This window comes from Myripristis murdjan, chromosome 8 (genome assembly GCF_902150065.1).
Source record: "Myripristis murdjan chromosome 8, fMyrMur1.1, whole genome shotgun sequence".
NCBI lineage: Eukaryota > Metazoa > Chordata > Actinopteri > Holocentriformes > Holocentridae > Myripristis > Myripristis murdjan.
This window is the reverse complement of record NC_043987.1, coordinates 12453748-12467649: the sequence shown is the minus strand read 5'-3', so window position 1 is coordinate 12467649 and position 13902 is coordinate 12453748. Positions and strand designations below refer to the sequence as shown.

Genomic DNA, 13902 nt, shown 5'->3' with positions numbered 1-13902 from the left:
AACAAGATCCGGCACAAATTAACTCCTCTCTCTTTTTTAAATCCCAAGATGTTTATTTTAAATACACCTGATGCACTGTGTAAATAAGACAGCTTCAGAGTTGCTGTAAGGTTTATTTTTTCACATAGACTTCAAGTCTTTATGCTAAGCTAACAGGAAATTTTGCTTTGTTTTAAGACTGATCATATAGTTTTTGAACTTGTAACCTTCACCAAACGGTGGAGATGTCAGTTTATGGTAAAGGCAGATACTAAAATTAAATTGCAAAAAAAATGTCTGAATCATAAAATCAAGATTTTGACAACATATGTCAAAACAACACTGAGCTCTCTGTCAAACAAGGCCCAGGTCACTCATCTACTCAGAGCCTGCACATAAGTTCCCATCAGTTAGTGGTAGTGGAAAGTTAAAAACAAGAAACATCTAGATTAAAATGTTGGTGAATCATGAAAAGTTTTTTTTTTGTCATATCACCCGACCCTAGGTAGAGTCTTAGTGTCTTGCAGGCCTCATTAAATCCACAGCTGTCCTGTTATACATGGATCTGTCTAATCACTACAGCGTACTTCCTGCAAAACACTGCTAAGAGGCTCCTTCCAGATCATGCCAGACACATCAGAGCTCCATCACTTAATTTCAGATATGATGTGAAGATCTGAAGTTGGTGCTCTGTAGCTGAAAGTGGCAAACATGCGTCAGGCAGTACCTGAAACAGATATTCCCCCATCTCTGGTGAACGAGCAAGTGGTTATTACTGGTAAATTATTATAGATCTCAAAGGGTTATCAAGCTCGCTGACTTCAAAGAGACAGTCCTGTGACGGGAGAGGCTTTGATGTAACATGTGCTCAAAAAGTCTAGATGTCACTGCAGTTTGAATCAAGGATTATCATGATAAGCTGCGCTCCTGCCTGTGTGCAGAGAAATTAACACTGACAGAACCTACCTTGTTTAAAACGGTCAACAATACAGCAGCCATTTAGTTGATTGTATGTATTACTAACATTTTACAGTACTATAATGTGAGCAAACATTTCAGAGCCTCACCATGCATATAAAACTCACATACTGTCAACATCTCCTTGTAAAACAACAATAATCTCCAGAATGGAAAAAAAAAATCAATCCTGTAATTCACAATGCAAACAAAGGCAGACACACTGTTTCAACAGGGGGAGCCAAACTGCAATCACAGCCTGGAGTGCATGACGAGAGATTACAGATTAGTGCGTGAGATAAATATACATGGGAAAGAGAGATAAAGGAGGAGAGAGTGAAATTGGATGTGAGCTAAATCCATCTGCAGCGGCACACTACGGGTCGACATCTCTCCTCCCACTCTCCCTCACTAAGCTGAGGGTGTGTGAGACCGGCCTTGGCAAGGGCTCAGATATTTGATCTATGAGTCGGGGTGTCAGCTGATCAATATCTATCTAGTACAGTACAGTCTCTTTATCACTCCTCCACTCTATTCCTATGAGTGAGTCTGCTCCCCCATGAATCAATATTCTTTAAATTTGACTCCTTTTTAATGCGTTGGAGCAGGCAGCTCTGAGGCATCGAACACTGGATAAGTTTGTGCTCCCAGTTCGCCTTTTCTTTCCTTTTCTTTTCTTTTCTTTCTTTATGTACACTTTCTCTAAAGGTAAACAATGTCAGGCCTCATCTGTAGTGAAGGGGTAGCAACCGGGCTGTTTCCCTGTCACCTCCACGTGGTGTCTGATTTGTGTGTGTGTGTGTGTGTGTGTGTGTGTGTGTGAGAGAGAGAGAGAGAGAGAAGATGTGGGTGGATGGTGGTTTGAAGTCGAGGACACAACACCCAAAGGAGTGCAACACATGGCAGCGTACTGTAGCTCCTCGCTGTAGCCAGGCTTCTGTTGCTACTTTGAAACATGACTTGCGGGAATTAGCACCGCCTCATCACGCTCACACTCTCTCATCCTCAAGATCCCAAGGTCCCCAAGATATAGGAATAGCAATTTAGGATTGGGGTTTTTTGCCAAAGTGTTTGAAACGGGTAATAATTAATTAGTTGGACTTACATTTTCTGGCCAGACTATAATAAGAGTGTGGAGACTGGTGATACATTGCCTGAATTGATGGACAAACATTGACAGCAACAGCTTCTACTTAGCTGATTTTTGGAGTATTTAATCAAAGCCTAATATAAAACAAATATGTCCTGCACTTTAATGTCTAACATTAATCTCATTACTATCATTTGCATCCACTGCAAATGTACTGCCAGTGCATCATGTCTCAACATCACTAATTCGCCTGTATAATGACTTTCACAGCATCAGAGTGATACATTTTACCAGATCATGCAATTGCCCCCATTTTCAGTGCACTTTGATTGGTTGTAATTTTTAGAAGCTCTGTAAAGTATGCAGTGAGCAGACAAAAGGCCCTAGTTTCATGCTGGCAGTAAGCCGGCGTTAGGTGCTAACCCGAGTTAGCAGCAATGAAGTTTTTGGTGTTTTCGTATTCTAACTGCACTTTTACTGTGTGACCGATTGTCCTCCATATGACATCAGTGTCATTACCTATAGAAAATACAGTGACCAGAAACATGATTTCATTTTAAAATGTGTATGTGTATGTATGTGTATATGTATGTATATGTACATTGAAATGTACGTATGTGTGTATATTTGAAATGTATATAGCCTAGATGTTTTCTTCATTTCTTCATTTCCTTGATGTATGATGTATGTATTCCTCAATGCTAAGGTGCCTACAAAGAACCAAAGGATGTTAGGGGTAGGGAGATGGGAAGGAAGGGGATGTCAGGCAGTCATGTATTATATAGGAGACTGACGAGTTTGCATATGTATTATGTATGTTAAATATGTGAACCGACCTGTTATTAATTGTGGAAAATAATATAAATTTGGTCACAAAAAAAAAAAAAAAAAAAAAAAAAAAAATCTTTAAATGGAACATCCTGGTGACATATTTGTGCAGTATAAATTCATGCTTGGGTACTGTGTATTGGGGTGCATGTATTCTGCATCTACCGGGCAAAACACCGGTACTTAAAACAAAAAGTTTAGACGTTTATGTCAGTGGAGTCTAAGTGGTCTTCACTTGAAACAACCCTCAGTTTTCATATAGCGCACCTTTAACATGCAGCATGCTGAAATTTCTGTTTTCATTGTTTTTCAGACAGAGAAATGGACGAGGCAGAGAAGTACCAACAAAGGCTGCAGGCCATAGCGGTGAGCCCTGTTGTATTTTTTTCCCCTACTATTGTACTTTTTACTTTCCACTTCAGTCTATCTTGAACCAACTTGAACTTTCACCTTAAGTTTAAAAAAAAAAGAAAAAAAAAAGCATACAGCATCAGCATAATTTGGTGTCACTGCGATGGAACTGGCTCACTTGATCCACACTGCCAGAAAAGAGCAGGCGAGGAACAACCCTCAGTCAGCTTTCTGGACGATAATCGCTGATCTGTGAAACGAAAGGTTCAAGCGGGGTCTTCTGGACCTCGTGAAGCTAAAATCAGCTGTGTCAGAGCCCAAACACAGACTAGTGACCCACTTGACCAGTGACACTGGAGGCCGGGAGTTGACCTTAAAATGTTTTCAAGATATACATACATGTGGTATCAGCATGTGTGCGGTATGCTGTGTCACTCTGTTTTCAGCCCCCGTCAGTCCAGCCGTACCTCCCCACTTCTGTTTGTGGGATACCTTTCCTAAAATTGTCCCCCTCCACTCCCTCTCTCTGCCTGTCTGTCTCTCCCCTCCCCGTCACAACTTTGCTTTCATACAGAGGAAGTGCTTGTCTTAAGGGACCAGTGGCTACAGAGGGGTGTTACCACAGAATGATAAAATAGTGGGTGTAACCAAATCGCCACAACTATTCTGAGCTTATCTTCAGTCCTGTGTGGTTTATTGAAGGAACTAGAGCATTGGATCACTTGCTGTATTTGTTTAGACCAAGCTGTTGCCTCAGTTCAGATCTCAATTGACCATCATCTTTGGAGTAATTCAACTTTCCAAAAGTTTGTGCTGCTGAGAGGTAACTTACAGGAAGAGCCGTTTCAGAGTGTGTGAAGGGTAAGTGGTGACACCATTCCCTAAAAATGGAACTGCTTCTCAAACATATTGTAAAGTCTTTATCTGTGTGCTTGAGGCCAGAAAGAAGCACAGAGAGTAGTGCTGTTAGTTGAAAATATGTACAGAGCAGATGTTGTATTAAACTATTCAAGTGTATGACATTTTAATTTGCTCATCTGTAAACAATTACAGTTTTCTGGGGGAACTGCAAGTGGAGTGAAGTTACAGGAAATTAATTCAAGAAGAAGAAACTGAGTGTAAATGCACTCCTTTCATTTTAAAAATGGGGGTTTCTAATGGCAGGGTGTGCAGTGGTTTTCCTCAAAGTGTTCATCCTCTGTGACAGTTGCAGCAAAGAGACACAGGGGAGTGAGGTAAATTGGGAATGATTAGAGATTTAGTCTGGATTTGGTACGACTTGACCGCCAATATGAGGGGGAATTGACAGGAACTGACCCTGAATACAGACTTAATTATTCCTGTTCCCTTACATCACTGCTATATTTTGACCCCGTGTGATGTGACAGCCTGCTTTACCACAAAACAAAAGCAGTCACTATAAAACTATGTACCCAGCGCTTCCTCTACCCTGCCTTATCTGCTGTGGTATGAGATTTGCTGTTGCAACGGTACCACTATCTCAATAAACTCTTTGAAATCATAACCACCTCTTAACCTTGCGGGGCTTTTCAGTGTGACTGAGCTCTAACGGCCTGCGGAGATAAGACATAAAAAGTACAGAGCGGGAAAGAAAGCTGAGACAAGACGAGAACTTGACTCTAGAAAATGTTTGAAAATGACAGTCAGTTACTGCCTGCTACCCAGGAGAGAATCCAGCTAGTTATTACCCCTCATCTGTGGTGACACATCGCAGCAGCCAAGGCAGGAAAGACTAATTAGCTCCAAGAAATCTATATGCCTTTCTTCAAGTGATTCCCTTTCTCTTCTCGTCACAAGGAGAGGCGTCGGCAGCAGGAAGAGGAGGAGAGGCTGAGGAGACAGACAGAAGAGGAGTGGTTGCAGTTGGCGCAGAAAAAGGTCCGTGTCTTTCACACATGGGTCCCACATTGTGGGATATTGCAAATAGATTTGATGGCGTATTTATTCTGCGTCATGTGCCAGAAAGCCTCATAGTGCGAGAATGTTCACACAGTCACTACATGAAAGCCAAGTTTTTGACAACTTAAAAAAATATGGAATCGTCCCTCCCTATTCGACCCTCTTGATACAAGCTGTTTAATGTAAGAATAATTTGGAAAGTATTTGTTTTCTTTGTCCTCCTCCCTCTCCAGCTGCTTTATGTTCAAAATCTATCACTTGCTTCTCCCACCCTGCCTCATGTGACAGCGGCCTCATGGCTCTCTGCCAAGCCGAGCAGCTCGCTGGCCGACGCCTAGCTCAGATGTCACGGGTGGAGTCACTCATGCTTAATTATAACTCAGTTACACTCACAGCAACGCATAACCAAGAGCTATTTTCAATTAAATTAGTATTTGATAGTCAGAGAGCCTAATTATTTCCCACATGATGACCTATTCCTTGTCACCGTGTCAAGCTGATATACATAGCTGGAACAGAAATTAATTAAAACTGTGCTGATTCCTGTGTTGAAAATAATAAGGTGGTCGTAACCGAGGTTGGTAGAAAAGTAAAGAGGGCACACTGTTTTGACACTGGCCGGGTGACTGAGCGCTGAACCCTTGTGCATCCCTTTAACTATTTCATAGTTGCCTACTGGGCATGCCACCTTGAAAATAAACAGCACACAACAGCATATCTTTTGCCGTACAGTCAGAGGTACCGCACCGCATCGTGCCCACTCAGCCGCTCTCCCACACAAACACTCCGCAACACATTTATGCTTTCTCCAACCACCCATCGCCTCAGGGCTTGTACTTTGCTAGCGGCAGGGACAGACCATTCCTGCTGCAGCTGAATGAGTTTAGCCCAAAGATACAACAGTGTTTCCTTCGTCTTCATGGTGGCTAGGTTTGAGGCTGTATTGGTCTGTTTGTCCCACTTAAGCCCAGAGGAGATGATGGTGATGCAGACTCAGTATTCGCAGCATCTCGACTCCAGTTCACTCCTCCTGTCTGGTGGTGTTTTCTGGTCCAAGTCCTTCCAAGAGGCTGGCCCAGCTCACACATGGCATGGTGATAAATGCCTGAATAATCTCACAGAACTGGAAACACTTGCGTTTTTATCACTTCGGCATACATGTCACATTTATTCATAGCATTTGTCTCGGTGTGTTGTTGTTACTTGCGTGGTGAAAATCGGTTAGGTAGAGCTATAGTGTGCAGGATAGTGAGCTGGCCGACATGGACAAAATCAAATATCACAATATTTTTTAACAAATACCTCGATATCGATACTGTGACGATATTGTAGGGTTGACTTTCATAAGATATTTGCATACAAGATTTTTTATAAACAATTATTAGTCCTTTGGATATGATGACCAAACTGCTAGAGACAAATATTAGAACAGCTGGAACAGTCTGATCGGTTTAAGAGATTAGTTATCTTCAGGCCTTTGAATGACTTCCACCTCAGAGTTGTTGTTGTTGTTGTTGTTGTTGTAGTTGCTGTTGTTGTTTTTAAGAAAACAGCTGCGGTTACAGAACAGCTTGTGTTGGATTACACCTGACTCATGACAAAAGGTTTGGGGCTTAAACTGTCTGAAAATAGATTTTGCCAGGTTTCACACTGTCAGCTCCACTCAAGCCACAGCCTGAGTGACAGATCGCATCTTCACTCCAGGATGTCTGGGTCTCAGGGCTGTGGCAGGGAGCTGCAGCACCTTTTCACTGTCAGTCCAGACAACAGCAGTCTGCTGGCCTCACTCAGTCTCAGCTAGATCCAAAATGGCAGCACCGCAGGCCTCACTCACTCTGTAGACGAGCCAAAATGGCAGAGGACCCCTAAGCAGTGGCTGGCTGTTTGTCTTGCCCCCCCTCCCCAGAATCAGTGCTTTAGTATTCACACGGGCAGAGGAATTAGTGTGTGTTTGTTTTGGTTATGTCTCTGTTTTCTGTTGCCATGATTTGGGGGAGTATGAGGTTTAACAGCAGTGAGCAGGCAGGGGAGGGGGGCTGCACACTGCAGGATGGCTCAAAGGACACTTGATGCATATGTCGCCCTCTGAGAGAAAACAACAAACACACCTGAATCACCAAGCCTCTTTCCATTTGTGCACCCATTTCTTTCCTTTCTCTCTCTCTCTCTCTCTCTCTCTCTCTCTCTCTCTCTTTCTCTCCCTCTCTCATAGAGGAAGTCCTTGAGGGATCAGTGGCTCAGTCAGGCAGCACCAGCTCCTGCCTTTCCTTCTCTTGACAGCCTGAGGCCCCATCCTCTGCCGCAGGACAGAACAAACAAGCACACAGCAGAGTGAGATGCATTTTGAACGCTTTTATTCAGCTGCACTTCATTAAATCACAATTTGTGTAAAATATTACAGTGGTTCTCTGTGGAGCTCCGTGAGACACCTGGTTCGCACTGTTTGCTATTTTGCCAGCATTCTGCATATAAATAGACATGTATGCAGGATGGCTGGGTAAAGACCTCAGGGTACAATAAGTATCACGATACATGGATAATGACACGATTTGTATCACAATATATTGCACTATTGAATTGAGCCAAAATGTATAAATAGGGCTTAAAATACAACGTACTGCACGATACCTGGGCAGAATGATAAAATATACAACATATATGATCAATCAGGTGACAAAGTAACTGAATTGATACAGTATTGCGAAAATAATATTATGATACTGTATTGAGTTATTTTGGCAAAGTAAGCATGTAAAGCACATAGAAATCCACCAAGAGCAGACACACCTCACACTTGACCTGCTGGCAAACATAAGTATGCAAGGTCCATGTGGGCAAAACACATTTCACACACATTTCTAAAGATGGAAATATTTGGCATGAAGCAGAAATTACAGTATTTCAGTCACAGATGCACTGCAATATTTACCATGACAGGATCAAAAAGGAAGAAGCCAGTTGACTGCCGATGTGATGCATTATAATCAAGGACACACACACACACACACACAAACACGCACACAGACAAAGTGACTCAAGTCTCTTTTTTCTTGTCCAGTACTTTGGATCTTTAACATAAATGTGATTGTGACTGTGCCCAGATCTGACAATCATATGTTCATCTTTTGCTTTTTAATAAGATATTAGTATGTGTCACACTCTAAGCCCTCTGTGCATGTGTTTCTGTGTGTGTGTGTGCTTGCCTGTGCTCTGCATGTGTGTGTGTGCTAATGTGTTTATCAGGGAGCAAAGCAAAAGTCAAAAGACGCCTGAGGAAGAAGTGGGGGAGGCAGCAGATGTCAGAAAGGAGGAAGACCGAGTCTCCAAAGAAGAAAACAAAGAATCTGTCAACGGCACAACCCCAGCCAGTGCACATAACCACCACCAGGTAATCCTCATAGCAGGTCCCCGTTGTTTCCAGTCTACCACAAGCACAAAAATGCACGCACACAAACACACACACACACACACACACACACACACACACACACACACACACACAAAATCAGAAACACAAAATCTCAGAAATTGAACAGTCTTTTAGAGATTCCATCTCCAAACAACTTAGTCTGTCCAACACTGTCCAGGTTTTCTAGCCACCCTCTTTCACAAATTAAAAAAAATTTGGAGACATAAATAGCCTCAAAATGTAATATGGCCTGAGAAGCTGTGAAACCAGGGAGTTGAGCTCTAAAACAACTCTCTTCAAATGTAAAACTTTTTCATCGTAACTGCTTCATTAAAGAGTATGGAGTTTGTTCAAGAAGGATACAGTGAAAAGATTTGTTAGGTCAGTTTAGGTCAATGGATGTAAAATGCATTTGTTTTGGCATCCGCTCTGGCAGTAGCATGTTAGATGAATAAAACATATAATACATAAAAAATAATCAGCTTGACTACACTGCTGCAATCTGAATCCCTCAAATTGCATTTCATGAATAAAGAATGCAGAACAGCACTAACCCCTAAGGTTTCACTGCTGCATGCATGAAGTAAACACAAGCATTACCTTGTGCTTGGTGTACACCAAAATAAATCATCATCCCTGTTTTGACATACGTTATCAGTGTTTCCCTGCTTTGCCACATGAAGAAAAAGATTTCCACATTAGCACTTTAGATATTTAAACCTAAATTCATCATGCAAGTCACTCTGTACATAATATATCAATATCAATATTATGATATGAGATTAGATATCATGTGGGCTTTTGGGCATCATAATATCATGATGTGACATAAGTGTTGTCTTTTCCTGGATTTAAAAGCTGCATTACAGTAAAGGGATGCATTAGGCTGTTCTAGTGGTTCTGTTATTTGTCTCCACCAGCTTAGTCATCATATCCACATTAATAATTACTAATTAGCAAAAATCTTTTGTGCGTAAATATCTTATGAAAACACCAGCAGTCATGGATCGTGTCACATGAACTTTCACCTTCACTGAAGGCTCCACTTATTTTATACAGCTCAGCTTTTATACAGCTCACTCTTGCACTGGCCACCAACAGCAAGACTGAAATGGTTGCTGGGTAAATATAATCTCAGCACCTCTTAGTGTGAAGGGCCTGAGCTGGGCTCAACACTTCTCTGATGATGACTGTGAAATATTTATGGCGGGACACGGGTCTGGGAGGACTCGCAGTACTGGAGGAATGTTTTTAAAGTTGCAGACTCAGTGACTTTTAAGTGTCCAACTATGGAGAGCTAATTGTCTCTTCTCTGCAGCCTCAGGCTGGCACTGAAGAGAAAGTCCAAGGTAAGAAGTCAAAGTCATAGTCGTTAACTTACCATCAGCCTCTATCTCTTCTGCCTTGTCGCTTTCTTGGGTATGCTTGCCTATTTTCACAACAAATTAAAAATTTCTGTAACTAAATCTTTACTTGCATGAATTCTAATATAATCAGGGTGACAGAGTGGAGCAAAGTCTGAGACACAGCTCCTGTTTTACTGTAATGACATTTCTCACATTCCGCCAGCATGTGACTCTTTCTGTATGACCGCCATCACGGTGAATATTTCTCTAAACTAGCAGCTGGCATACCAGCAATAGCCCCTTCCAAGAGTGCATAAACAAACTGCTTGCAGCCAGTCTCACAGTTTTGAAAGAGGGAGAAAAAAATGGGGTGGGAGTGAGAACAAACAGGCATGTGTGTGTCTCTGATAACGGATCATCCATCTCTGCTCGGGGGTGATAACAATTTTATGATCGCAAAGCATGTGCGCTGCTGAAAGCGATATACCTGCCATGACATTAGTGACTGAGGTGTGGCCAAACATCTAACATGGTTGGAAGTTTTAGCCTGTAGAAATCAGCCATAACAACGATTTTCTGCCTCTTGAAGTGGATGCCTGATTTAATTTGAAGAATGCTGAAACTTAGGATTGATTCTGTTCACTCTATAGAAGCCATATAACCATGATTGCAGCTCTTAAAATGTGATTTAATGCTGATTTGCTCTTAAATGCCGCAATATATCGTGCAGCCTATATATATCTATAACATTCTTTCTTCCTCAGTGAGCAGAGCAGCTGAGGGTCACTTCTCGGCACAGATGACACAGAAGATGTTCCATGAAAGCAGGCAAGATGGTCGATCAGGTAATGGACTGGAAAATGCATAATGTACAGCAGAGTAGACATGGACATTCACTATTCATTCCAAGAATGGATATGGAAAAAGGAAAAAAAACACACATCTAAACTTTAAGGAAGACCCTCAGGAATGAATTTGAGTGACAGAGTTGTATATATTTGTGGCGACAGATTATTTACTCGACCCATGGAGGCTCACCATTATTACTGTGTAATGATGTGGCTTAGTGATGCTGCACTCAAACCAAAATGTTTGAGATTTAATGTATGAGCCGAGAAGTGTGGATTTAGGCAAAAGAATATCGTCAGTGCTGTTATTTACATTGTATAGTTTCCCTGCTCATCTCTTGCCGATGACAGATCGTTAATTTTATTTAACGTGTCCGTGTTCAACCTTCAGGGTACAACTTAATGATGGAGCTGAGGTGAAGGGCCCGAGCACAATGTTATATTTAGCCCACTTTGTTATTTCTGTTGGTTAATTTTTTATGCCCGCTGGAGGGCTGTGTGAAGTAAAAAGTGCACTGGGTTTTGTTCATTGTATTTCCCTATATTGTCCCCTGTTGCCATTAGTCGTAGAAAGCTCTGATTTTGCCCAAGCGTTGACCTGTGTCCCTCTCACCCTTTAATCACAAACAGTCCTAACTTTAAAGAAGTTTTTTTTTATGTTTAAGGAAGTGGTTAGACATAAATTTTCAACTGTTTTGTACTGTCTTGTAAGTCTTAATAAGAATTTTGCCCTTGATTAGGAAAGTAATTAAACTCAACTTCAGTACATCACTTAAGACAATTCCTTAAAAGTCCTCTTCGTTTTGTTTTGCACGATAACCTCCATGTTTGTCTTGTCTCTTGTGTTGCAGTCCTGGGGATGGTGGCAGTTCAGGTTGAGAGAGACCCCAAGACAGGCGCCACTGTCATCAGGTCAGTGGCCCCCATGTCGGCACCAGATGGTGCTGCCATGGCCACTGTGTTCGATGATGGCAGGAAGAGTGTCCATGCTGTTGGTGGATCAGGAGGTCAACCCTCGGCCGAGGAGCTTGGACAGATCTTGAGTGTCGTTGATGGGGTTGGGATGCATGTACTGCTCGATGAGGTCACGGTCACACCAAATAAGGGCAAGATAAAGATAGAGAATGTGGAAGGCAGCAGAACTTTACAGGAAAAAGAGGGGAAAGTTCTCTCTTATTCTACCCATCATGCAGTGTCACCAGAGAAAACTAAACCCTTGGAAAGCACTGGAGGCAATAAACCAAAGGCTGAACTGGAGATTGAGGGCTGCAATGAAAGTGGGAGAGAGGAGGATGAACAGGAGGAAGAAAGTGTGGTGGTAGTGAAAGAGGCTGCTGGAAAAGTGGGTAATATGGAGGATCAAGCGGTGGAGTACAAGATGGAGGAAGGCCCAGTCACCCTCACATTCCTGGGCTACACAGACGCCACATCTGGCCAAGGTCAAAGCCAAAGTCTGAGTGTTGGACAAGAGGACCATGGGGGCTTCCTCACTGTGGAACGAGTGATCATCACTGACGAAGGAGAAGAACAGGTATTAGGTCCTGTGACCTCTGCTTCCTCTCAGTCTCAGTCTAGCAGTGAAGGCCTCAAGGACCCAGCAGTGTCCGGCGGGGACAAGAATGCAGATCTTGGAGGAGGGGCACAGAAACCCACCAAGGAGGAAGCGTTTCAGGACATTCCCCTGGACGGAAACGGAGAAGGAGTAACACTCCAGGGAAAGGACGCTGATCATAATTCAGTGTCACCCAGTAGGTCAGAGGGAGAAGGTACTCCTAAGCGCAAGACCTGTCAGTGCTGCTCTGTCATGTAAGAAGTTCATAAAGAGAGTGGCCCTTTCAATTTATCAATAACTAGATATTAATCGTATTCACTCTTTCTTGGCGTGTGCCTTTCATTAGGTGCAGTATGTTTAATGATTAGTACAAGTTAAATGGTCTAAATAAGCTTAATCTGATGGAAGACATAAGATGTGCCCCAGGGAACCACATTGGTGCTACTGTGTGCCCTCGTTATGGGACTGGGGGCTTTGCCTTGATGATCAAATTGTGTAGTTATTATGAATTCGTTCTCATGCATAGTTGTCCCTTAACATTGCACTTCATGGTGCCAAAGAAAGAGACTATTATTACAGTTTTAGTTCCTCCACAGCAGCTGTTGTCTGAACTGACAGCAGCTCTGTGGGACAAACCACTTCTCCCTCCTGGTGGACAGAAGTGAGAACTGCAACTGCTGACAGAATGCAGACACTTTTTGTCTGAAATTCATCTTTTCCTTTGCCTTGGGACTTGTTTTGTGTCCTGTCAGCCAAAAAGACTCCATATGTTTAGCAGCATTTCCTCTAGGAATGGAACACAAACCAAAGATGTTGAGCAGAGGAAACATGTTTTCTAGTTTAGGACGTACCTTTTTTTTTTTTTTTTTTTTACCTGTACTCTGATGTGCCTCTTTTGATTTGAGCTAAATTTGAAAATGAAATTTTAAGGTGCCTTCAGACTATAAAAACATTTAGTAAGCATCATTTAAATTTTAATAATGGTTTGCCTTACTATTGCCTTTTATTGGACCTATCCGTTCAAGATGTTTTGTTTAATTTACTCAATGTGTAAACATGGCTATGACTGTAATTAAGATAAGTGGATGACAACTGGACTACATGATTATGAGACAAAATATATTTGAATTGTTTCTGTCTAATTTACAAATGTCCTCAGAAATGTGTCAAATACAGGGCTTGCCATGTACTATAAATATGACTATGGGACACTTTATATCACATTATATGTAGAGGAGAACCAGTCATCTCTCCTCTGCACCAGCTTGTCCATCTACAGCTAAAAACAACACAAGTGCGTGTGTGTGTGTGTGTGTGTGTGTGTGTGTGTGTAAGTGTGTATAACATCCCAATAACATCATAATAGTCTGCTTTAATGCTACAGCAAGGAATGCAGGTCACCACTTCACCACTTTGTGTTGTCCCATCCAAGTCTTGTATGTTTGTAAAGCTAAAGATATACTTTCAATAAACTAATTTCCCCAAAACCTCCCCAAAGTGTAGACCATACATAAAAAAAGGGTTGCTTTGGGAATCCCATACCAAGCTGTGGCTGAGAGAGGAGTCACACTGGGGCCCTTCTTAAATATTGTTCCTAAAGAAAATTAGGAAAGTGACACAGT

At 42.1% G+C, this 13902-nt stretch overlaps 1 protein-coding gene across 1 annotated transcript; it reads left to right on the top strand.

Moving 5' to 3' along the window:
- The first annotated feature begins 3175 nt into the window (after positions 1-3175).
- On the top strand, positions 3176-13902 carry LOC115363462 (paralemmin-2-like). Its single transcript, XM_030057690.1, has 7 exons — positions 3176-3220; positions 5024-5104; positions 7338-7456; positions 8369-8513; positions 9853-9883; positions 10645-10725; positions 11580-13902. Exons 1-7 carry the CDS (start codon positions 3176-3178, stop codon positions 12536-12538), a joined length of 1461 nt encoding a protein of 486 aa, XP_029913550.1. The 3' UTR covers positions 12539-13902.